Source organism: Tauraco erythrolophus, chromosome 8, assembly GCF_009769465.1.
Source record: "Tauraco erythrolophus isolate bTauEry1 chromosome 8, bTauEry1.pri, whole genome shotgun sequence".
Lineage (NCBI taxonomy): Eukaryota > Metazoa > Chordata > Aves > Musophagiformes > Musophagidae > Tauraco > Tauraco erythrolophus.
Window position 1 is genome coordinate 26,088,384 of NC_141472.1, and position 26,790 is coordinate 26,115,173.

The window sequence follows — 26,790 nt, forward strand, 5'->3', positions numbered from 1 at the left end:
AAAAACTTCAGAGTTAAAACTCCACAATATTTATTGTGCTCAGAGCAGCCAGTCCCGCGGTTCGGAGGAGACGTTCCACAAAAATCGGCTCTCTCGGGGTGTCCTAAGCCACTTCGGGGGGCTGCACCGAGCCGGGCGCACCCCGCGGAGGAATGCGCGGCACGCGGGGCCAGGCGCAAATTGCGCCTGGCCCCGCGTGCCGCGCATTCCTCCGCGGGATCCCCCCCCCCCCCCGCTTAGGCGCAACCATTTGCGCGCCGCAGGGTCGCCCCCCGCCCCGTTGCGCGCCTGGCCCGGCGCCGCGCCCCGCTCCGCGCCACCCCGCGCAGCACCGGGGGCGGGGCGCGGGCGTCGCGCCCGCTCCGCGCTTCGCCGCTGCGGCTCGGCGCTCGCTCGTTCCCTCCCTCTTTCGGGGCGGTGGTTGAGGCCGGCGGGAGCGGAGGGGGGGGGGGTCGCCTGGGCCGGGCTGGGCTGGGGAAGCCGGCGGCGGTCAATGAGAGCCCGTTGATGGCAGGCTGGGCGGCCGCGGCGGGGTAGGGTCGGCGCGGAGCGGGGGGCGGCCGGGGTCGGGGGAACGAAGAGCCGCAGCCGGCAGGGGAAGGCACGGAGGAGGGGAGCGCCCTGCAGCCCCGCCGCGCCGCAGTCCCGCGGCCGCCAAAGTTGCTCCCCATCCCGAGAGGGAGCCGGGGACCAGGCGGGGCGATGATCTTCCCTAGCGGCAACAGCAGCGCGGCGGGCAGCAGCCGGACCCCGTATCGGAAGCAGGTAAGAGCGGGGGTGGGGGGGATGGTTGTGGCTCCCCCACCCCCGCTTTCCCCCCGCACCCCGCCCGAGGTGCTGGGGGAGGAGTGGGGAGAGGGGTGGCGACTTGCGTGAGTTGCAGCTTGCAGCCTGTTAGCTTCTCGAGAGCTGGGATTTACGAAAAGAAACTCGTTTTTCTCCCCAAACCCCCCGAAAAAGCTGCACCGTGACCTTGCCGAGTGCCCGGGCGGCCTCCGCCGGGCGACCTTAGCGGCCGGGCCGGGCGGTGCGGGGCGGCTGCCGGCCCTGCCGAGCTCGGAGAGTTAAAAAGGACCCGGTGTTGCAACACGGGCCGCAAAGCGAAACTTAGGCTGGATGTTTTTCGCTCGCCGTGAAATGAGTGAAAGCGTCGCGGCGCGTTATTTTTTTCAAACGACCCTCCAGAAACCCTCGGCCGCGCTTCGGGCTTGTCCCTTCTCCCCCCCTTGAAGTGCCCAAGGGGAATCCTGTGACATTTTATGGGCAGACGGATCGCTCTGATAAGCTCGGAGCACTAGCATCTATGGAGCTGTACTGAAAGAGGTATTTCTTTGTTTGTTTGTTTAGTCGCTGGAAGTAAAATAGTTGAAATAGTTGGGTTACAACCTCGCTGGGCCGCTGTGTCTTTGGCTGCGCTTTTTACTCCCCCTCCCACCGAAAAACGTTGACATTAATGTTACGTTATTTACTGCAAACTGTGTTATTTTTTCATTGACTCTTTGATTTAAAAAAAAAAAAAATCGTACTTTTTAAGTCGGTCGGAAAGCGTGCTGTGTATTTGTGTGCCAGAGGGTGAATGGAGTAGAGGTCATTGACAAGCTCCCGGCTTGACAAAGCGTGCCAAAAATACTATGGCAGGCCGCTTTCCAGGTGAGGAAAAAATCCTTCCGTGTCTGCTGCTCTTAGCAGCTGAAGCAAGTAATTTGACGGGTTGAGTTAGCAACACTGGGGGAGTTGTCCTATTTTGCTCGGGGTCGGAATTCATTAAGGGCAGAAATAGCAGCTGAGATGTCAGTGCCGCGCATAGTGGAGGGTTTCGTAGAAATGATGGGGAAGTGGGCTTCGAAATTTTGAACTCTCGGTGCGTTGTTGGGACTGTGTGTGATCTGCGCTGCCGACCTATGCGACAGCGAAGTTAGACTCATGTTTTCTTGAGGCTTAAACAAAAATTGCTGTTTCCTTTCTCCTCCTCCTTTGTTTTATAGGAATATCTTTTTGGTAAGAATAACTGGTGTGTCGTCTCAGCAGCACTCTGCAGATGCTGCCTCACAGTTCGTGGAGTTATCTTTGTATCTTATCCTCCAAGCGTTCAAGTCCATACATAATAAAACATGCTTATTGTGTGTGCTGGTTTTGGTTTGTTTTTAATAAATGCCCTGGATACGCCCACGCTGGTGATCTTGTCTGGTGCTCCTGCGTGCTTTGTAAATGAAGGCGATTTGTTAGATACTGTTCTCTTACTCTACCTGAAAGGACCATGAGTTACTAAAGGCCCCTTGGGGCTGCCCTGTTTGTTGGGCGCTGGGCAGGGTGTTGGCGGGAGGGGAAGGGAGGGCAGGGCAGGGTGGGCAAGGGCTGCTGCTGGCCAGGCTGTGTCCTGCCTGCCGATGTGAGTTCGTCTGCTAGTCTGGAGCAGGCTGATAAGATGCTCTTCTTTTCACGGTGCACTCCTTAGATTCAAAGAGCTAAAAGGGCCGACTGAATCGGAAAAACAAACAGACCTTTTTTTTTTTTTCCCCCAACAGGCAGAGAAAGAAATGAATGCGGGGGTATTATGTGGGCTTAAGACCCTGGGTACCAAAGGTTTCTTTTGTTAGTGTGGAGCCATTCTTCGCTCAAACACTTCCTACATAAGGAGCCAGGGCCTGTGCCTTTCTCCATTTAAGTCCATGGAAGACTCCTATTAACTTCATTCATGCAGACTAAGGTCGTTTAAAGATTGACTTTCTGATCTCCCTTTCACTCAGACTTCACCTGCGGGGGTGAGCTGATGTCAAACAGTGCTGAAGAGTGTTATGAGCCTAATTTTTCAATTCTTGATAATTAAGAGTAGTCCAGCTTAAGTCTCTGCATCCTCTGTGTAACCCATATTCAGACAATTGAATTATAATTGTGCTTTAATGTGAGACACTAGGTACTGTTAGTATAGGAAAAGTAGACTAGCGTCGTCTCTAAAGGAGAAACTAGATTTCCTATGCTAACTGCACGTAGTATACAATGCTGAAAAAAAATTAACTTAAAAATGAAACTGAAGTCTTTTGAGTAGCTTGTATGTCTCTCAGTATTACAATATATGTCATACCAGAATAGTGTAAGAGCACTTCAATTTTAGTGTTTTCCTCTTTCATTTTTAAGAGTCTATAACAAATTCAGGTGAAAAGAGTGATTTATTGGTAAATGGCAAGGCAATACTCTCTTGATTTATTTTTAAGGCACTGTAATGTGATGTGAAATTCTGCCTTCATTTAAAATATTGACAAAACACCAGTTACCTACAGTAGGTCCAGAGCTTTACCCATACTCTCTTTTTGTGTTCCCAAAGAACTATGTTTTGTTTTATAAACAAATCTGTGCTTGTAGTATTTTGCTTGTTATCTGCTGTATCTATTTTAGTGTAACTTGGGCATGTAGGAGCCAGTCGACATCCTTGGTTTCAGGTCAGATTCGATTGGGTGGTGCCTAATATTTTTCTTTCTTTTAGAATACTTGTAAGAATACTAAAAGCATGGTCTCTGAAGTTGTATTTTCAGAAGGATTTCCTGTGTTATAGGCAGACAGGCATATTCAAAATACTCCTACCAGGCTTAAAAGTTAGATGTTGTTTAAATGAGTGGCAACTCATCTGAGAACTGACTTGAAATGCAGATTCAGATCTGGTTAAAGAATGAAAGCAGTATATCTGCAGTAATAACCTCTATCACAATGCTCATGGCCATGCATCCTATCTGAAAAAGTAGGCATAAACCAATATTGCTAACAAGGTTACTTGAGCTATGTAAAGAATGCACGTGTGTGTCCGTAATGCGAAGGAAACAAAATGACATACAATATCCTGCTTAATACAGGCTTTCTTAGCTCTAAGTCTGTGTGTGCTGAGAACGTGATGATTCCCTGTCCCTCTTCCCACTTTTGTTATTCTCATGTAAATTGGGAGGCGCTCCTCCAAAGTAAATATTTCTATGCTCTGTAAAATTATCGTAAATGGAAAATTACGCTTTCTCCTGCCATCTGCTCCTTGAATCTAGAGACCTAGTGCAGCTATTTGATTAGGGATTTGAGATTGCTTTGGGCAGGGAGGTTTCTCTGCTCTCAGGTTTCTTGAAGAGGAAGCCAGAAGCAGCTCAGGAGGCCTGGGATGGAGGCGAGCACGGCGTCCCACCTACCACAGCCTGGGTGCTCCGGAAGCCCCATGTGCCTGTGCCTCTTAACAGCTTTGCCCAGTAACAGTGGTTCTTGTTACATTTTGATGAGTGTAATGTTTATCTGACCAGCGTAAGGAGATTTACATAGTTTGCTGCTTTCGAGCAGATTAACTGGGCGTAGCTGCACGTGAGGAATTTAACACTGATTTGGTGTTTGGCCTGTGTAAGGTGAGACATACAAAGCCTTTGATTAATCTCTTCATGCAGCTCTGTTAACATCAAGTGCCGTGTGGCAGGTTGGGTTTTGCTAAAAGTTGAAGATTAATGTGATGCTGGTTAAATGGAGAAAGCTTTTGCCAATTTTAGGTTAAAATCATAGCTTAGCTTTTTGCTCTATGAGTTTAACATAACAAGAAGCCACACCTGTAATCCTACTTTATTATTTCCCAGTTGGCACTGTGTGTGGTGTCTGTGCGTGTGAGAAGGAACCTCATTAGACTTGCAAGACCTGGGCATGGTCATAACTCAAAACACGCAGCTCCACGGAGCAGCCTGCGACCAGACGGATGTGACATCGCACCTCTTGTGTGTACACAGGGTGCTGCCGGGGCAGGCTGAGGAGCCTGGGAATGATCATGTTATCTTTGGTTTCCTAAAGAAATGCGATGGTTTATTTTTGTTTCTTTCTTTCAGAACTATAAGAATTATGTCACTTTGTATCATTGACTTGCACTGACAATCTGTTTCCCTTTGCATTGTATCCTGGGCTAAAGGATCTGCCCGGGTTTAGCAAGACTCGGCTCCTATACTAAGGACCAGCTATTTTAAATTTTTAAGTGCAGCTATAAAATTGTTTGTGGAGTTCTGCTTTATTCTCAAGGGAGCAAAACTGCTCAGTCAGTAGGTTTCTATACTTGTAACACAGACGTGAATGAAAGAAATAAAAGGAAGCACCTTATCTTGTCAGGCATGATGTTACAGATTATGAAAAGTGATATGATTGTCTTATCTGGATTTAGCAATTTGAAGTTTTTGTTTAGTATTTCTAACAGGGTGAACAATATATTTTTATCTCCTTGGAAGTGTTACTGTTTAAAGTATGTATCTTTGCCATTAAGCTTCATATGGAAGGGAAAATAGAAGTCTGTGTCTTGAACATCTGCTGTTTTGTTTTGGGTTCTTTTTTTTTTTTTTTTTCCCCCTGAAACTTCCAACTGTTAAAGAAAATTTGCTTGAGTTAACAGATTTCAGAAGGGTTAGGTCCTTTAAACTAGGATTACTGGCACGGAGGAGAGGGGAAGGAAGGAAGGGAGGGGAAAATCCTTTCCTCAGAGCTTGAGATAGCTCCTAAAACATCCGCACAATGCTGCAACCAAGTAAATAAAAATAATGGTCGTTTGACATGATAGCGGTTTCGGTCTGCATTTCTTTTTACTTCATCTCTAAAGTCTTCATACAACAAGCAAAGATCAATTTTAATGAGATGGTGTGTAACAAAAGAAGTCATTGGAGAATAGGAATTTTTTTTTTTACTGGCTTTCCCTCATGGCTCAGTTTACGGCTTCTTGTGAATGTTTTTCTCTGTTTCTGTATCAGATTATTTTAAAACAGCTTACTTAGAGGACACTCTGAAGGCTTATAAAGCTCTAGTCCTAATGAAAAGGTGTGTGGAGGAGTTCTGATCTCGAATGAAGTGTGTTGGTCGAAGTTTTCTAGAAAGCCAACAGAACCACATTTAAATGCTCTCAGAAACCTCGTTGAAGTAATTGTTAGTTACTATTTTGCATATGTTTCAGAATTGCAGTGTGCTGTGGTAATCGTAACAGCCCTGCAGAAGCCACTGTATTTGCAGCTTCCTGATGCAACAGGAAAGGGAAGGGAAGGGATGAGTTACAAATAGAGGAGAAACGTCGGGGGGAACTGTGGGTTAGATAAGCACAAGTTAGATAACCCAGCAACTTAGGAAAACATACACACAACAAAAAATCATGTGCTGTAGGGACTGGTAACTGTGATTAGCACAGGTTTAGCTCTGGTTTCCTCAAGAGACTGCAGTTGAAGCAGTTGTACCTGCAGCTGTGTATTGGCACACAAAGTGGTTTCAAACTGCTGTTGAAGTAATTGAATGCTGGTGAGGGAGTGCTTTAAACAGATTCAAGATGAACTAGGTTCTTGTCAGTTTGGGTTAGTTTATTTATAGCAGTTTAAGTTTAGTAACACTTATTACAGTTTATGTGAATTGATTTTTAACAATAAAAATACCAATTTTAAGGCCTAATTCGTGCACTAAGATGCACTGGCTTAAAAATATCTAGCAAACGTTCTGAAGTGTGATAAGCTCTTCAAAACTGAAACGTAGTTACAACACTTCAAAAATGTCTTTTTCTGAATTTATGATGTTGTATAAGGATATATCAGCTCTATGGACTGTTGCAAAATAAAAGCTGATAATTACAGATATGTGCAAATGTATAATAGTATAATAATACCTTTTTGTTCATGTGTCCTCATAAAAGCAGTGTTGTTCGCCTAACCATAATAGTTTAGGAAATCACTGGTGTGTGTCTTATTTGTTTAAAGTATTCTGCTTTAGAAAAATGATGTGTCAAGTAGAGTGGGTGTTTTGGTTTTACTTACTCTCTTGGTAGAACTGTAGAACTTTGTGAGGTTGCAGTGGAAACAAATAACACATTGTTCTGGGGAGCCTCGTTTGGGCTTCATTTTCCTTGGTTCCTTGGTTGGAGAAGAGTAGAAACAGCGGGATGAGGTGAGCATCAAACTTAGTCTGGCCTGACATTTACCTGTTTGTGGAATGAAATGCTTCTTTACAGCAACTAAATATACGCAACTTTTTATTTCACCATTGGTTCTATTTCTTGACAGTGTCTGTTATTGGCAATGGCACTTTCACACCTTATTTTAAGCGTTTTTTCTGTTTCCCCACTTAAACGAGAAGGGGAGTTAATTCTTTTCTTACCTTCTATTGTTTTCTGTTCTTCTATATCTGAATCTCCTCTACCATATGGTGCTTTGCTTCATGAAAGTGGAAACATGACTCCTTAGGTTAACTGCAGCTCATATATTCTGTCATCTGGGTACTACAGCGTAACAATGTTAGAATTCAGACCTCTAGGATATCTGTGGTATGTGTGTGGCACTTCCATTTTTAGTGTACTTGGGGAGTGAAATAAAGGACGCAGGTGTGAGTTTGGGTGAGTGTTACAGGGAGCTTTTCTCAAGAATGTTAGTCAGTGCAGGGCACATCTTCTTTCATGCCTGAGGTGTTACCAGCTCCTGGGAAGGCTGCTGCAGCTTTGTGGAGTATCCAGTTATCTTTGACAATGTGAAGCAATGTTCGTGAGTGCTTGGCTCCTCCAAGGTGATTCAGAATCCTGTTTTAGGATATGTCTGACCCACAGGAGCATTATCAGGTTGAGCTTGTGCCACTGCCTGAAATCACTCCAAACTCCAGGCAAGCAAGGGTAAAATCAAATGAGATCCTTGTTTACAAATCCACAAACAAAACTGAAGTTCTTAAAACTGGAGGATGGAAAAAATACCAAAATAGTGGTACAGGACCTGAAAGTTTCCTTTACCTTGTATGCTGCTCTGTGGCAGATGATCTCCAGTCTTCCCAGGGAGACTCTGGTTATGGTGCAGCCCTGTTGCTTCGGGTTGTGTTCAGAGAAGAGACTCTGATTTAAGGCTTCATAATTCTTTTTATACTTAACCCATTTGAAGGGTAAGAGGTAGAGGTCTCTTTTTAAGTCAGTGACGCCTCTTTCACTAGACTGTAGGTTGTTCTTTCCTGCTTTGGAAGTAGTACTGTCCCTAAGGCATCACCAGGTGCAGTGCTGCCTGCCTGGGCTCTGGAGTGCTCTCCAGCTAAGTGCTAAAGACGTGGTTGGTGTGTTGCAAAGGAGATTTCATGCTGTGATGGATGAATTTCAAGTCTTGTGGTGTTTTTCTTTCTTTTCTGCCTATATGTATAGTTTGCTAATAATGCTTTAAACAGTTGTGTAACGGATTTTTCTCTGAGCTACTGTAGGAGCTGGGGGGACCCTGTTACTCCAGCCGCTGCAGGTGACTGGCAGCCATGTGGCCTGTGTGCCCGTCTTTGAGGATGGTCACGGTGACCCATTTTGAACCATTCGTATTGCTGGCACACGTATGTTTGTTGTTCTGACTTAGCTTAGCTATTCACTTAGCTAAGGTTTTAAATAACCTATTACAATGTGAAACTCTCTAAATTATGTAGCGTAGAAGTAGCATACAGTACAAATTTGTGTTAACTTGGCCCACTGCAGCAGTGCTATGGGAGAGGCGGGGTGGAGTGGGTGTACTGTGTGTCTGTCATGGCTAGGAATGTGCCTCCTGCCAGCCCGGGAAGGCAGCACCCACACCATATAAACCTGAGCTTCGGCGGAGCCGGGCACAAAGTTCCACAGATTTCTGTCTGGTATGAAAGCAGCTGTCAGCAGGATGAGATCCTTTGAAGTGTTCAGTGATCTGTCTTCCAGATGAGTTCAAGAAGAGTTCTGAAAATGTGGGTCTGAATTTCAACACTCTTGCTTATGCCAGTGCATATTTACGTACCCAGTGGTGCTACTACCTGTGGTGAGATTATTGACATGTATAAGTGCTTATTGAGACAGAGAACCAGAAGACTTCTGAATTTCCCCAATGAGAAACCTGAGATGAATGGTTAATGTATCCTAGGGTTGGTATTAGACTGACATTCAGCAGAATCAAACAGTATTTAAATTGCTTTAATATTATTTTATCCAATCTACTTGGCTTACATGATCCTCATTACTCATGAAATGCCTCATGAAGCTCAACAAGGCCAAGTGCAAGGTTCGGCACATGGGTCGGAGCAATCCCAAGCACAAGTACAGGCAGGGCGGAGAATGGATTGAGAGCAGCCCTGAGAAGAAGGACTTGGAAGTGCTGGTTGATGAGAAGCTCAACATGAGCCGGCAATGTGTGCTTGCAGCCCAGAAAGCCAACCGTATCCTGGGCTGCATCAAAAGAAGTGTGGCCAGCAGCTCAAGAGAGGTGATTCTGCCCCTCTACTGTGATGTCTTGAGACCCCACCTGCAGTACTGCGTTCAGCTCTGGGGTCCCCGACACAAGAAGGACATGGAGCTGTTGGAGCGGATCCAGAGGAGGGCCACAAAGATGACCCAAGGGTTGGAGCACCTCTCCTATGAAGACAGGCTGAGAGAGTTGGGATGTTTCAGCCTAGAGAAGAGAAGGCTTTGGGGAGACCTTCTACAGCCTTCCAGTACCTGAAGGGGGCCTACAAGAAAGCTAGAGAGGGACTTTTGACAAGGGTGTGTAGTGATAGGACGAGGGGTAATGGCGTTAAATGGAAAGAGGGGAGATTTTGATTAGATACAAAGAAAAAATTCTTCCCTCTGAGGGTGGTGAGGCACTGGAACAGGTTTTCCAGAGAAATTGTGGCTACCTCATCCCTGGAAGTGTTGAAGGCCAAACTGGATGAGGCTTTGAGCAATCTGATCTAGGGGAAGGTGACCCTGCCCATGGCAGGAGGGTTGGAAGTAGATGATTTTTAAAGTCCCTTCCAACCCAAACCATTCTACGATTCCATGATTGTGACTGTAGCTGTGCTTATTTAAAAATACTTCGGTGTAATTTGGGAAAAAACAGTTGAGTTAGGTATTAAGCACAACTGCTTAGCTACTAACCTTTGAAACAGGGACAGTTTTTGGCTTTTCTTCAGCATTTCAGGAAATGTAGCTCTGGATGCTACTTGTGAGAAATGCTTAACCAAAACTGGATTTTTTAAAAAGCATTTCTACAGTGCTTAGCTTAAACAAAAAGATAAATGATAACTGTTCCTTTTTTGTCTTGGGGCAATAACACTTCCAATGCACACATATACAGGTAAATATTCCAGAATTAGGGACAATTTTTGAAAGGAGAAAACCAGCAGTATCCTGCAGTACTGATGAGCTACAGAGCATCTTTGAAAGCTAGAGTAAGTTTTATGGTGAAGGATACCAAGATATAATTCACTATGTGCAATTTCGGTTGATTAAAGGTGCTAATGAAATTTAGGGCACACCATGGCACCAACAGAAGAATGCAGTGGTTTTCTGATTGTCTGAAGTGCCCAGGAGGTTCCTCCATTCCTGCTTGGAATATTCCACGATCCTGTAGAGGTTAATGCAAGATGGAAATGGTTAAGGAAGTCATTCATTGTTTCGGCATTATGTTGATATTTTAATTGCTATAGTGACAAAATCAGGTTAAGTTTTGAACTAGTCTTTGTCAGATTGCCAATGAACATACTGTTCTTAGCTCTGTCGGGTGTGAGGTGTCGTGGTCTTGGGGAAGTCACTAAGGGCTAAAGCCTGACTTAGTCATTCAAAAAGACACTTTGGCTTTTCATGTAGCCATTCTTTACATATTCTGATGCATTGTTGGGAATTTCCTGCTCTGAAGCTCCTGACCGTTTTGTGCTTTCTGTTTGAATGTTTCATTTGCAACTTTATTGTTGTTTTAGTATTATTAATGTATGGTTTTGTATTCCAATATATAAGATGATGGAATGAAAGGTCTAGCCTATCTGTCTGTTTTATCCTTCTGTCAAAAGACATTTTTTTGCTGTGACGCTTCTTTGGTGACCCTCTTTTGAAATTACTGAATCCTCAGAGCGGGTTTCCATCTCCACCTTCTTCCTCCCCTGAAGTGAGTTCTGGGTTGAGTCATTGTCTTGGGTGATAATAGAAGTCCCCGGTCAGCCACGCCTATGAAGTTTATTCAAGGACAGAACAGAGCTTAAGATGGTGGCATGAAGTTGAAATTGTGCTGTCGATGGTATTTTGGATAATCTTAGGTAAATTGTTTAGGTTTGGCTCTTCAAAAGGTATTTGTTAATAGTAGTTTCCTACCTCCCATAGATTTTGTACAGAAATGTGTTAACATCCAGAAGTGGGTCAAATATTACAGCAATTAGGACTAACTATCTTAAATATATATACAGACATGCATGCATGCGTGTCTAGATGTTTATGCTTAAATCTGTTCTCTAAAGCTCAGGATAGAGTGGATTATTCAGATGATAAAACTTTGTTCAAATTCTGCCTGTCGTTTACTTCTTTACAGTCTATGGGAATGTCCATGTGAATACTATTATTGATATTTCCAGATTGATGACAATGGCAGAGTTTGTTTTGGCAAGAAACTGGTCTGGTAAAACTATCTAGAACTCTAGTTTTAGAAAGGAGTACATGTCGTTTTTCTGTTAGCAGTAGTTGTCTTTATTTCTGAGCAGAAGTTTAGTGTGCAGAAAGGCAGAGTTCAACCATTAAAATATTGCTTAGAACAGGAATAACTCCATGAAGTTTGGTGGCCTAGATTTTACTGAATTTTTATCTAGATAGCTCTAGTGGTTTTGTGGCCTTATCTTTCCTACTAAATTAACTCCTATTTTGGTGTGGTTTTTTTTTGTTTGTGTTTTTTTTCTTTTTTTTCCTCTCCTCTGGGAAGTCCTTGTTTGAATATATATTCTGTTGTCCTATTTTAATTTTGAAATCCAATTAAATGCATAAATTCAAGTATTTGGTGTATTCTTTTACAAAATTCAGTGCATGGTCTTTCAACTTGAATTTGCTGTGACTGTTGTAGCAAACTAATGATGACTTACAAGATTATTAGTGTTAAACATCAAACAGTTGCACAGATTGATGAGCTGCAACGGAAGGATTGTTGCTAAGAAAAGTGGAGCTGAATGTTCCTATTGAAAAATATAATTCCTTGGAATTGCCTGCAATGTAGGACAAACCTGAAAGCAGTTGCTCAGGACTGTAGCTGTGCAGTAAGTAGAGGCAAATGACTAATTTATCTTTAAATGTTAGCCGTTAGCTGGGCAGATTTCCTTTCACTGCAGTGTTTTAAAGATAATTATCAATTCCAAGTGTACTTATCAAAAATATTTTCCTTTATCTATAATTTTCTGATGTGTTCAGCGGTATGATTCCTCAGCTGAATTCTTGTACCAAGGACAAGAACTTGACTAATATTTCAAGTGAAATGTCCCTTCCCCTTCCAGAGACGGAGGCTCCCACACAGGTGCTGCAGCTGTATGTGCCAGCTGTGCTCCCATGAGGCCTGCTGCCTGCACAGGCTTCTAAGTGCACTGATGACTGCTGTAAGCACTACTTGGATCACTTCTGAGATTTTAGCTATAACCGTTTATATGTCTGAGTTAGACTATTATCTCTGCTGCCAGGACCAGTTCATCTTGGCAGTCAAATTCCTCATATATTTAAAGTGTTGTATTAACAGTACATCTGGAAGCTTTCCTAGGTGTTATCTAATTCTTGTGTTTTTTCATTTCAGAATTAACAATGATCTCTAGTGTCTATGAAAATGATTCATTATGCAGTCAGACATTCACCCCAGCAGCTATTTGGAGTGTTGCTTCCTTTAAGATGCACCAGGGAACAGCATCTTGCATTTGCCCAGCATACTGTTGCTAAACGTTTGTAACTTAACTTCAGAACAAAGGTTCTGGATGTAAAAGGAATCATTAATTATCATGCACTGTGAAGTCACCAACGTTCTAGTTTTAGAGTAGGTCATATTGTGCTGCTTGAGTTTCAGACATCTGAATGATATTCTTAACCACCTAAACCCACTTTTCTCTCAGACTTAAATGTCTCTTAAAAGCTAGCTGCATGAGTTGAAACTGTAACTTACAAAAAAAAAAAGTTTATCTCTTGGTTCAAACCAAGAGTGAAGTTTCAAATTAGAAGGCAAAATGTGAGAGGAATTGATGAGCACTGTGGAAATGAGTTAGAATAGCTCTTCTGTTTGCATTATTCAAACATAAATTTGAGATTTCAAGAACAACAGGAAATGATTAATAAAATAGACATGAGTGCACGCTTTTATTTTGGAAGTGCGTGCACAAGGATTTTGGAAAAGATTGTCATTTGTAAAGAGAAAACACAATGTTTGCAGCAGTCAGAAGGTATTGGAAAGTGATAAGCACCTACCAGAGTATCATCCTTTAACGAATAAATGACTGGCGTTTGTTTCAGGTTGACTCGGGTTTGTTTTAGGTAAGGTTATAAGGAAAATCTGGCCCTAAGGCCGGAGCAGCATTGCTGCATGTGGTACGTACACAGAATTTCACCAAAGTTTTAGCAGATAGATTGGTGCATGCTGCTTGTTGCATTACTTGTAAGGCTTAGTTTGACATAGGTGCCACATGTATTTGCTGCAGTTGTCTTAGTTTGTGTATATAAAACCAAAGTTGGTTTAATTCCTGGTTGTTCAACTGCCTAATGCTGCTTTGTTACCACTTTCATGAGTCAGCACCAATGGTAAAAGAGGCAGTCTGAACTTCCTTTTTCTTCCTTTTTTCTTTTTTTTATTTTGTTCTTTTTTTTTTTCCTAGTGAGGAGGAGACAGGGAAGGACCAGCCGTGGGGGCAAGACAGTAGTAGTGGCAGTAGTGCGAGCTCAAGATGTTTCTTGAACTGCCCTCTCAGTTTGTGGGTCCATAGTCATCCTTAGCCTGCCACCAGTCACGTCTCTCCCTTGTTCCTCTCCCTGCACCTTCTGCCTTCCCTCGTGCTTGCGCCTCTGGGGCAATCCAGATTGCAGAGCTGATCCAGCTGAGATGCACAGGGCCAGCACTTGCCTCTGTCGCATTTCGGTCTTCTCAGCCAAACCGAGGGAGAGGTTGGCTCAGAAGCTGAGCTGCCAGCAGGGCCGGCAAAGTCATCATTGTTCTTTATTTGGTTCTGCACCAAAGCCAGCATATCAGACCAGCAGATCTAACCACTGGTGTTAAAGCTTTTTGCCTTCCTTATACCACCCTTTTACTTTTCCCTATCTGCACATCCTGGATCTCTCAGTGCAGTTTCTACTTGACAACCTTATCAGGAGTTGACTTTCCATGTTAAAACACCCTATCAATAACTTCAAAAGATTTCAGCTTTCTGTGCTGTTCTCAGGCGACCCAATGTTATGTTTGGACCATCAAAGGTAAGTACAGACAAATCATCCCTAACGTGATACTAGACATCTACTGGGGAGCTCCAACAGAAGTTACCTACCTTTGGAAATCTTGTCCTGGTTTTTATGGATGAATCTTCAGTTTTAATCTTGCCTTCCCTTACAACTTTGAGAATTTCATCCTGCTGAAGGAATACTGGTTTCCTTATTTATAAAGAGAAGCAAACTACTATTTATAAAATCAGGATTATGTGCTGGATTTTGCTATGCTGATTTTAGCAAACTCTTTGCCGTTTTTTATCAAGTCCTCAGATTTGTTGTGTTGACAATATTGTGATGAATTGCCTTAACGTATGAAAGGTCTCTTCCTCATCTGTGCATCCTTGATCACTTGCATTTAGGAAAATACTTAAATAACTTTGCATAAAGAGGATTAGATTTGCTAATTGGTGAGATTCCCTAACTACTACTTTTAAATGAAGTGTGTCATGCTTCTATTTGTTATGGCTTAGAATTCAAAAGAATTCACCCACAGATCATCTTAAATTGGTACTCAGCAACTTTCAGCTTTAACCAGACTTCTACAGTCAACTTCTCTGCACCATGGAGGTAGATGTGCTGCCTCAACTGCCTTTCATCAAGCAGCAACAGAATGGTTTTGCTAGAAACAGCCTGGATGTGTTGAGACTGATGCCTAGCAAATGCTAACAAGCCCTGCTTGATCCAAGTTGAATGGGATTAAATAGTATTTGTACTATACTAAGCATTGTGTTCTGGAGTGTCCTAGTCCGTGTCCTCAAACAGTGCTGGAAAAGTGATATCTCCATTAAGTAGCTGGTAATGAAACAAATTATATGTGTATTACTGTAACATCTGAAACTATCCTTAAAGAAACAAAGTAAAATACCCTTTTTCTATTCTTGTGCATAAAAGTTGTCTAGCTGGAGACAGAAGAAGGTGTCAGAGGGCATAATCACCGAGTACTGTGGGATGCAAAAGGCGTATTGACTGGAAATGTGAGAAGAAAATGCTTCCCTCTAACTTCTAGGAAGCTAAACCAAGCTACAGTTGCAGGTTAGGTATTTGGAGACGTCTTGAGACACAAGTTATGGCTTCCATGTCTTTTCCAGGAGAAAATTGTCCAAATGTCAGCATTTTCTTTGTACTTTTCATAGCATAGTTTCAAGAAACAGGCCATAAAATCTTGTGGAAGGAAAAAGTAGAAAGTGTGTGATACTTCCTTAGTTCTCAGGGTTCAAACAACCTGTAGTTTAGTTCAAGATTTAAGTAGATGTGTTACAGGAAACTAAAAGAGCATGGATGTAATTGCTTTATGTGTGTATACTCACACATGCTTTTTAAGGGCAAAAGGGCAGGATGGTGATGATAAATCAGAGAAACATTCATGTTTCTTGCTGCTGGTCAAGCTACATTTTTCTGCTGCTAGAGTTTCCTGATCAGCTGTGGCCATCTTAAGTTATCTGTACCATCTCAGCAGCATTTTCTGAAAGTTATAGCAGCTGCAGGATGAGTGTTGTTTGGTATCTGTCGGAACCGTTCATCGTCTGGGTGAGCTGTTCTCATTTCTGTCTTTTCCAGGAGTTAAATGTATCTGCTTTCATCATGCTAAACTGATCATAATTTGTTCTGTGGTGCCTGTGCGTGGGTAGATCTTCTTGTGCTATATAGGATAAAGTTGTGCAAATCGTTCTGGGCACGACAGACCACTCCTCATTTTTCCTGAAGAGCAGAGGGTATTCTATGTGTAACTGCATATTATGTTGTACGTCTGTGGAAAATGGACCTTTTCTGTCACTTATGCTGAATATGCTGTAATGAACATTTGGCCCAAAAGGTCAGATGTGGTGGTCTTTAATATGACTGTGTAACAGCCCAAGATTGTCTCAGAGGAATGTCAAAAGTGGACTGGTATCCACTGGCCCCAAAAATTTAGAAAGAGTTGTCCCCGATGCTAATGTCAGGGTCTTCATGCACACAGCCCTTTCTCGATTCTTGCTTGAAATAGCTTTTTCTGAGCATAAAGCGTACTTAGAGCATTGTGCTGTTCATTGCCTTCCAGGAGAGTACGACTAACAGCTTGTCTGTTCTGGAGTTGTTAGCGTGCATGTAACAGCGTGGCTATAGCTGCGTTATTGAAAGTTTTTGTTGAGTACTACTGCCACGTCACACCCGCGCTGCGGGCAGTGCGGACGGTGCCCGCGCTGAGGTTTCATGGGCTTTGCAACACTCCTCTCCCGAATGGGAAACGGTGCAAGAGGCAAATGTTTTAAAAGCGATGAAGTTCAACTCCAGTTCTTTTCTAATGAGATTCTGTGTTTTATTTTAAGAAGCCATGTAGAGTCTCGAGAGTGGAAGACTTTGGGGAATTTCGTTTGCAGTCTTGTACGTGCCACACACGGTCTCGTTAAAATCCAAAGAAAATTGGCGTGCGTGTTGCAGCATGCAAAGCGAGCAGAGTTTGCTCCCTCGTACTCTATGGAAAAATCCCTATCTTGAAAAGTTTTGCCAACGTTACACACTTCTGTCTTCTGGTTTGTCAGTTTTATACAATGTTGAAATGTGTAAAACTCTTGGACAGGTTTTCAGCTTGTGTAAACGAATGCAGAACCACCGGGGGAGAGTGGAACTAGGCCGATGTGTGCGAGTGCAGAAGACTGACAACTCCTTACATAATGAGTCTGATTTTAAAAGTTGCTACTGATCTTTCTCTTGTTCTGAAAATGGCTACGTTGCTGCTTTAATAATATGTGTCTGCTTCTGTTCATTTTGGTGGTTTTGCCGTGGGGGAAAATCACATTTATGGAGGTGTGGTCGCCCTGCCATAAAGAATTGCAGGTTCGGTGTCAGACCATTATATTTCTGTGTGTGTGTGTATGTGTATATATATATATATATATATGTACGTATGTAATGGTGTATATACATGTGCCACTTGCAGCAATTTGATCTCAACCATGGACTCCTAGAATGTCAAAATGACAAATTTAGCACAAACTTACTTCCATTTCTGCTGAAATTCGGTTGATGGTCACTTCAACTTGCGCTCAAGTAGTTGTAAAAGTATCTTAACGCTTCTCTTTTATGTGACTGCAGTGTATAGAAGGCAGTGGGGTATGAAATACTGAAGTTGTATTTAATCTGTGCTGTTAGTGTTTCTTGATTCAGGTGTGTGATTTACTAGTTATACCTGAGACTTGTTTTCATACTTTACCAACGACGTTGTTTATGTCCCCTTCCAATGTGTTGATTATGATGAATTGTATCTGCTGCGTTTTGCCATATCGCAGACTAAGAACCACAAGATTTCACTTGAAATCTCAGAAGTGAGTAACAAAAAGATGAAAGGAACTTTCAGACCAGCACAGATCATGATGACCTCACTTCTATGGCAAATACTATAAAGGACTATGGAAATACTTGCAGTGGAGTAAGTAGAAAGGGCAGTGGTGCTCAGAGTATGTTTTCCCATTGTCCAGCTCCTGGAAGAGTCATTCATTCCCGTGGAAAGAGATGTAAAATCATCACAGTGAAGTCAGTTTAACTGTAACTTGGCGTAGGCACGGAACAAACTGCTGAGCAACAGAATTGGACCTTCTTGGTGTCAGCGTTACAACCACCTTTGTGCTGTACTTGTGCAGTATATCTACACTGACTTGTTCTTTACTGATGCCTCTACAGTAGTTAGGCTTGGAGACAGAGGAACGCATTAGACAATTAGAGAAGGAAAAACATTTGCAAACTGAGTACGAAGGATAAAATCTCTAAACTGATCTCTACTTTAAAGCAGAAATTGTGCAGCTGAAAGAGCCTGTCATGGGGTCATCTGGATTAAGTCTTTGTGATGAAGTCTTACGAAACTGGCTGCTTTTTCCTACAGGTTTTTTTTTTGTGACGTGCCACCTTTCCTCCAACGGCAGATGCTGGCTGCAGTGAGGTGGACGTAGTCTCTCAGAGAAATATTAACATTTAGGAATGTAGAAGAAAGGGCCAGAGCCAGCTGCCTGTGCTGTCCCGTCTGCCTTGTCAAAGAACACAGCAGAAGCAGCAGGAATAGGCTTGGGTGTACCGCGCTGTGCTACCTGTTAAACACTGGCATAGCAGAAAGATGGCCTGGCCAAAAAGAACGAGTGTTGTCTTCTTTAAAATAGAATTGAGGGGTGCACGGTAACAATGCTGCTGCTGTGCTGCGTGTAGTATACTGCCCATATGGAGCCACCAATTGTAGACAAAGGGGTTTTGATAGGAATTGACTCCCTCATACATGGTTGGGCACAAGTTCTTCAATTTATTTTTTAACTTGAATAAACAGAAAATGACATAGCGGATCCCATGTCAGCCAAAAGAGCCATCTGTGGTCTAACCCTGTGACAAACAGTATAGCAATAATTCCAATGCCACCAACAGTGTGGAGTTTGCCAAAAAAGCAGATGCTTCTTTTGACACGCATCTTCAATGCGGTGCCGTTTCTGTCCTATAATTGCTGTCTATGGAGGGAGGGTAGATAGGATAGCCAGATGAGCAGAATGATTAAATTGAAGTTTTGGGGAAAAAACCAAGAGTTTGGAAAACAAAAAATAAAAAAAGAAACACTGTAAAAAGAATTAAAATAAAACGAAAATAAACTGCAGAATTCTCATATGTCCTTCGTGAAGCCTGTGACGCTTTTTAAAGTGAGAGGCAATACTTGCAAAAGCTTATCACAAATCTTAAATCTAATACAATATAGAAGAACAGTAGATAATACTTCAGAAACTTTTCTGTGGAGTTTTTAACTTTTCAAAGTAAAACATTTCTTTCTTTATTATTTTAAAGAACTAAAGATTGGCCAAACATACTTTTTTTTTTTTTTAACTGTACTGCCGATCTTTGTAATACAGATATTCAGGCAGTTCTCCGAATAAGCCAAGGTATCTACGTGTCTGTACTGCACTAGTTTTTAACGTGGTACTTAGACTCATAAGCAGCAGCTTTATGAGATGTATGGACTTAGCTGGACTAACCACCGAAATGCAATGATGGATGACATCCTTAATCGTTAAGAGGGTGGCCTCGTGAATGTTGCATATTTACTACTTTATGAAGTTAAAAACTTAATTACTTACGCCCATAAAAATGTGTTTTAACATATTCTAGCAGTACTTGAAAAGTTTTTGATCACATTGAATATTGCCTGTGTCCCTTTTTGTTGGCACTGGAGGTGAAAGTTCACAACAAGTAATGACTAAAAAGGTGAACAAAATAGCAGTGGAGCTGAAGATCTGCGTTCTTCTAACAGAAGAGTCTATCATCTGAACAAAAGTAACTGCCTTGTGTGATGCAGGAAAGTCTCAGTGCCAGAGCTGTTTTGCAGGATTCACTTAGAAAAATGGTTACCTGCTGTCTCTTATTTTCCTACAAGGGAGCCAAAAAATACCCAGGATAAATCCAGGTATCTCATTTTCCGTACGTTTAAGTCCCACCTGGTGAATGCTGCTTTTGGTATTTTACTTCTTCCCGTTACACTATAAATGCAATAAGAGGATAATACATATTATTTATTTTCAGATTTCAGTACACTTATTTCCAGATTCCATGGATAAGGAAAAAAAAGCCATTTTTCCTGTGCATTTTTTATTATGGGAGATGTCTGGTTGTTTTTAATTGTTCTTTCAGAAAAAAAAAATGATAGGAGCTTTGTATTTTACTAATCAGAGCAGTATTTTCTATTTTAAGGTCTTAGTGCACCTTCTGATCTTCAGTCTTGTTTAGGGTAACTTCGTTTATTAAGCAGTAGTTAAAAGCCAGAAAGGTTGAGAAGTACCATGAATTTGAGGTCTGGGAAGGAGGAGGAAGCGATAGGATCAACGATGCCTTTCAGTGTGCCTTTTTACTCTGCTTCCTCCTCTCCTATGACAGTGCGTGCGGAGAAGCTAATGAGTTTATTGGCTTGTGCTCTACTCCAGTCCACACCTTACTTTCTGCTTCAGAGTGCCTTAGAAAGGGAACTGCTGATCTAGGCAATATTTCCTTATTTTGCTGATGAAAATACCACGTGGGATGGTGTCAGAAGTCTCAGTCAAGATCTCTAGATATTTACTGCTTCTGCCTTATCCATTAAGCCAGTTGCACTGGCAGTGAAGAAAATGAAATTGTTTTGATGTGATCTGTTTTTGACAGATCTAGTCTGTCTACGTTTTTTTTTGTCATTTTGTTATCATCTAGATTTTTATAAGGTGATTGTTAAACAATTTTTTCCAGTTGGGCTGACTGGAAAGTTCCCTGGCTCTTCCTCTTCCCCTTTAAAAAAATAAAAAATAAAAAAAGTAAAATTGCAAGACATTTGATGGCTGACAGAGAAGTGAAACTATTTATGGGACTTCTATGTGTGCCAGCTGCAGTTTGGCTGAACCTTTTTTTCGTGTCCTGGGAATTCAACAACTTTCATGAAATACAATAATTGCCTGGATACTTGTTCTTTTTGATTTTTCATCTGTTTTGGGCTGACACCTGAAGAGTTTTTAAATGGTGGTAGTGAGTAGGAGTTTCCTGTTTAATGAATGCTTAAGCAAAGTTGTATATACAGAGAGGAGACACTGCTATGACCTTCTAAGTTTAGAGATCTTGGAACCTCTTAACACTGCGAGCACCGAAGGAGTCATCTGTCAGCATCTGCAAATGCTACAGTTCTGCACTTTTCCCCTTAAACCTCGTAGATGCTGCCTTTGGTGCTTTAAGAAACCCTCCATGTGCTTATCGCTGGCATTTCACGGATTCCACGGGAAGTATGGCCCATGTCACCATGTAGGACCTTCCTGCTGGCGTATGACCCAATGTGGCCCCTCTCCTATCAACCTGAGATCTAAAAAACTTAGGAAGTTGTATTTGGGTTAGTGTCTGGAAGTACTGTCTTCTGAGCTGTATGTGATTTGCCAGCTCTGATGTGACCATCCCTGGTCTAGTCTTACCTACTGCATGACACAGGAGTTTCTAAGTTAATTGCTGCTTCAGTTGAAGCGTTTCACCTACCAACAATATATTGGATGTTTCCTGTTGTGGAAAACATTATAAGGTTTTATACCCTGCTATTAACATGTACCAACAGATGTGTAATGCAAAGGAGGAATTATTTTTATTATTTGTATTCAGTGTCATGTGCTAGACTTGCTACCTTTCAGAGACTTGCATAAACCCATTAGTAGTGAGTTAAGCCTCTCTGAGAAGGCATGTGTTTTCTTATAATTGCAACTTAAATCCTCCGGCTGGAACAAAAACTTTAACATAGTCTAGGGATTCAGCACCATTTTCTCTCTGGATCCTGAGCAAAAGCCTTGGCTGGTTTCACTGAAGGAAATAAGTCTGCCTATTTACTAGAGTCAAGAAGGAAGTTGGCAGTGAATTCTTCTGTGTCTATTACTCAATGAAGGGCTAACCACAAAAACATGTGCATGCTTTTTTGTCTAGTAGGTCTCAGTACCAAGCTCTCTTTCTTCAGTTACTTCAGCATCTTAACTTCTTTTTATATTGTTTTAACATAGTCTAGCTGTTAGATTGCTGCAGCCTGTTCAAATTTCAGAAACTAAACCTGAAATTTTTTGCTTTAGAAGATTGTATAATTTTGCCATGGCTAGGGCATGATGCCAATGTATTCGTTTCAGAGGATTGTCCAGGGAATCCAGGTATGAAACTGAGAGGGAATCGAATGCTGTGATTCATGATGAGCAAGCAGAAGGGAGAAGAGTTGGTAGCTTCTGCAAGGGAACAGGGACATAGCCCAGTTCAGTGCTTCCATCTCTCTCCTTTGTACTGTAGTGTGGCTTGTTTCATGTGTCCAGCACCTTTTCTTTGTCACTGGACTGGAGGAGTCAGTCAGTGAAGCACCTAAAAATCCCTGAGAGGGGATGAAGTCAGTGGAGTAGGTGAGCTCATGGGAACTTCGAAGCTTTTTCATTATCACTGAGACTTCAGAGGAGCCGCCTGAGCCAGGAGAAGCTTCCTGCATCCATTGCTTGCTCTGTTGGTGCAACTTCTCCTGCTGTCTCTGAGTTAGAGTTGTGGGGTTTTTTAGTAACAATAATAATAATGAAAAAACTGTTTGGTAGCATCAGTGTGGGTTTTGTCATATACTTCACTGTGGCCAGGATTATGCTCCCACTTTTTCAAGTGTCTTCATAAAAGGAAATACATAGATTCGGAGCTTTGTTTCATTATGAACAGAAGATTGCTGTTGCATTAAGCTTTAATATGCATATTTTAAAAAATACTAGTTCCATCTCCTGTAAAAATATGGGAACGTGACATTTTGTAACAAGCTGGAATTGTTTACTTCTGTACTTAGTGTTGTTAGTAATTGTTGCTTTCTGGTGAGAACAGATTTAGTCCTGTTATGTTACTGTGAACGGTGGTTTGTCCTCTCACCATCTTGAGGAAAAAGAAGCAAAATGGCTGTCAGTGGGGAGAGAGCTTGGGTTGTAATCAGAGTAGTCTAGGGCTGAAATTGTTAGGAGCATCTGAGCTGTGACCAAGAGTTTATACTAGACTTTGTCTTGTTGTGTTGCCGATTGAGCCATTCTACATGAAGATCTTTTTAAAAGGAAGCTGAGAAAAGCATCTACTCGCTCCTGCATTTCTGTATTTCAAGGAAGGGCTTCTTAAATGGCTCAGAAAAAATGTGTATTGACTGCTTCCCTGGATTTTGCTGGAAGCTTTTCTCATTCTTATTGGCAATATGGTTCGAATTAGTTAAAACACAATGGACTTGAGAATAAAGACAATATTAATTAAAAAAAAAAAAGTCGTCAAACTGAAAATAACTTTCCTTTTTTACTTTCATAGATATGTGATGATATACGTCTGTTTTTGTTTCCTTTTATTTCCTTTTAGTATGGAGAAGACTGTAATCTGTATTTAGAAAAATAGATTTCGTAGGACTTGGCTATAACATACAGGCAATGTATCTTGGTTTTGTTTTGTTGTTTGTTTTTTTTTTCCCCTATGCAGTGTGATTTTTTTAATTATTTTTTTTTAAGTACTCGATTCTCAACCTATTTATTGCATCATTATGGTAATCCCAGCTGTAGTATTTTGGACATAGTTCTTTCATGCCAAGGTATGGAAGGTTTAGAGAGCGTTTTGGGAGAAACCCAGGGCTGGATCTCCAGGTGCTCCTAAGCTGTCTGTGATATTTCGTAACTGGGAGAGTCTCTGGTTGATGCCAGCCTCCGCCCACAGAGTCCTACCTCTTCCAGCACCTAGTTGTTTCTGCTCCATGTGGCTGGAGCACCAACACCCATCTTCACTATCTAAAGGAAGATGGAATGGGCTTGGATCCCAGGTGTGCAAATAGCTATGTGTGATCACAGGATGCGTTATCTGTGGTCTCAGCCTTGTGCAGAAAACCAGCCTTTGCTGGAATAGTCCTGTTGACTCTTGCAGCATGACTGTGAGGCCATGTTCTTTACCTGTGCAAAGAGAAGTTAAGGTTGATGGTTTAAAGGAGGAAAACAGGGCTGGTCTCAGGGTTTTTCCCTTCTGAGGAGATTTTCAACAGGAGTCTGGAGGATCCAGCTTCTGAGATGCTGTCTACGCTTTATACTGGTATCATCCTGAAAATACTTAGAAAGCAGCTGACTTGCTGAATCTTCCCATGATAAGTGCTGACAGACTGAAGAACAGCAGTCAGAGAACCTACCCTAAGGCAGGACATGCGAATACAGCAGCAGCAGATCTTTCTATTTCTACTGGTTGATTCATGTCCACTGAGAATTGGACTTGGAGAAGTCTCCAGAAATTCAGTTTTGCTTGCCATGACATTTCAGACATGATGATGGAAACCATGGAATGGCATCTCTGCTGCAGCCATCAGTTTGCAGCCTTAGACCAAGCAATCAGAGTTTAATGTTTCCTTGTCTAAAGGAAGGTGTTAAAGCAACTGTCTTCATCAGCAAACAGTCATTTCTGTTAATCATTTGGAGTTCTTTCTGTTTGGGACATGATTTTTATTCCAAACAACCTCCTGTTTCCTGAGTTGTGCAGTAAGTGTGGCAATGTCTTGCTGTAATAGATGTGGCATCTTTTATTTTCCTGAGCCTTTGCTTTCATTGTATGTGTAAAACTCTGTGTTAAGTAGATTAATCAATAAATAAAAAATCAACTCTCAATTTAATCCAGAATTTTTCGAGACTCAAGTAATTTAATACTTTTTATCACTGTTGCACGCATCCACAAAAACGTATGGTAATTTTTATATCAGTGCCAGTTACTGAAGGTGCTATTTTGAGATGCTGTTCAGTGAAATCGGGGAGGTTAGGCAAAGTCAGGCAGGGTAAACAGGTACTGGGAGCTTAATCACCTGAACAAAGCTAGGCAAACACCAGCGACAGGATTTTGAAACTATGAGATGATCCAAGTAGCAGCTCAAGCTAAATCAGATTGTTCATGTATGCTGTAATTTATGGTTTGAATTTAGAGTGGATGTGCAAGAACTAACTCTGTTGTTAAAAGTCACGGTATTTTTCCTTGTCAGGAATTTTAGCTGAGTGAAGGAACTCATAATTAAATGCCAGCCTGTTATATAACTTCATAGACGTGCTTTTGTGACGCAAAGTTAGAGACTTAAATGGATTGATACCATAATAATCACACTCTGTTTTGGGACAGTCTTTATCCGAGTTATCTTCTGCTTGTTGGAGTTTCCTTGGACTTTTGTAGTCTGAAAGCAGCAAGGATCAGTATCTCAACTCCCAGGTCAAAGGAATTTCTCAGGGTTTTTCCATTTTGTTTTGGTTGGGTGTGTTTTTTGTGTGTTTTTTTCCTGTTGACAGCAAAGAGATTCTTCTCCTTGGCAGGCAAAATCTTGCTCTGACTCATTTCCAGTCCCTAAGCGTAGAGTGGTTTATAAGAAAGACAGGAATGGTTCTTATAAAGATGAGTATATTCTCCAGTTGTTTTTCAGTACTTGTGATTATTCCCGTTTGGGTTTTATATTGAGAAGAAAACGCAGGCAGGCAGTTTTCCTTGGTTTAAGGCACTCCATGGGGCCTGTTCCATCACTGAGCTTTTCCTTTTCCTAACGAGTACCTGTGGTTTTCCCACTGCTGTGGAGGGCTGTAGGGAACGTCCCTCGGAAATCAGGTGACTGTGTCGGGAGCTCCTCACAGCTGGCTCCAGGATGGGATGGGGTGATCATACAGCGTATGGGATGATTATTCTGTCAGTGGCCTTTTTTGCTTAGATGTTTGTCGAAGATGACAGGAAGGAAACTGCTGTGGAGAAAGAACGATCACTAATTATCTTTGGGAGTGAAGACTAAGGAGGAAATGGCAAACGAGTGTAAAAATTATATTTCTTGTGAACAGGAATACTGTCACAGGAAATAATGGTCTGTTACTTAGATTTATTCCTCCTCTGCTTTTGTTCAGTGTCTTAATTTAGGATGCAGCAATTAAGAACAGAAATTAATGAATGCATTTTTATGTATGTTATGTTATTGCAAATTATTGCAAACTGTTGTGAAGTCTATGATAAAATCTTAACAGCTTCTGATAGGAACTTGCAGTAAAGACTACAGTTTGTAAAAAAAAAAAAAAAAACTTTTCAAAATGGATTTCAGGTTTTATAAAAAGCTTTCAGTTAATGTTCATGAAAGCTGTTTCTGAACAAATAACCCCAAACTTTGGCCAGGTCTCTGCTGCCGAACGTCTTGCCAGCGAGCACTATATCAGCCAGGGGTGTGGAAAAAAGGTCGTACATCCTCGCTGACATCGATATGTTGGCAAGACCCCAGGCGTGGATGCAGCTGTGCTGGCAGAAGGGAACTTTTATCGGTGTAGCTTATGTTGTTTGGGGAGGTGATGCAACTACGCCAGCGGAAAAACTCTGCTCTTGGCGTGAGCTGTCCGTGGAGGAGGCTCTGCCAGCGCAGCTCTGGCAGCGGGGCTCTGCGCCGCCGCCCAGCCTTCGCAGCGACCGCAGCCGGAAGGACCCCTTGGAACAAAGTGGGGACCTCTGTCACTTAGTTTTTACGAGAAGTGATCAGTGAGGAACAGAGTGAAAAGAATGGTTCAAATTTAAAAATTAAGTTTTAATGTAAGAAGTGTGTTGACGTCGTATGGCTTTAAGATGTCACTGGCCCTTTAGTGGTTGTTGGTGTGTCACTGGGTTGCGGGGTTTGGGAGCTGTGGCGCACCCAGTGTCTGTGTTTTGTAAAGCCTTTAAGGCTAGTAAAGGTGTGAGTTTCTGTGGAAGCAGTGAAAAACCTTCTGTCTGTACATTCCTATCACATTTGGATGTGACCACTAGTTCTAGAGCATCTTTGTGTTTAAATAAAAGTTGAAATTTCTCAGAATGAAGTGTTTTAGGTTTTATAGGAAGACACAGGATTCCTGCTCTGTCCGCACACTTGTTTTTCTCTCCTGCCTTTGTCCAGACGGTGACAAGATTTTACAAAGCTTCAGTTCTTCATAACATAACAAACAAAGATTTTAAGGGAAAAATATTGTAAGAAGTGAAACCAAAACCAAAGTGAAGATACTGAAAACCAGAATAGAGGCTCTTAGTTTCTGATAGTGGTCACCATTCACATGACGACTGGTATGTGTGTGTTGAGTTTCATGGCAGCTGTACATGTGCGCATGAGAGGGGAGCATGTTTGGAAA

At 42.0% G+C, this 26,790-nt stretch overlaps 1 protein-coding gene across 2 annotated transcripts in view; it reads left to right on the forward strand.

The window, feature by feature from the left end:
• Nucleotides 1–689: 689 nt before the first annotated feature.
• Nucleotides 690–26,790, forward strand: part of RBMS1 (RNA binding motif single stranded interacting protein 1) — a 96,487-nt gene continuing 70,386 nt past the window's right edge. For both annotated transcript variants that reach the window (XM_086616186.1, XM_086616187.1), the window contains exon 1: nucleotides 690–765. In XM_086616186.1, the coding sequence (XP_086472312.1) occupies nucleotides 703–765 (63 nt within the window). In that variant the 5' untranslated portion in view covers nucleotides 690–702. The remainder of the gene's footprint in view (nucleotides 766–26,790) is intronic.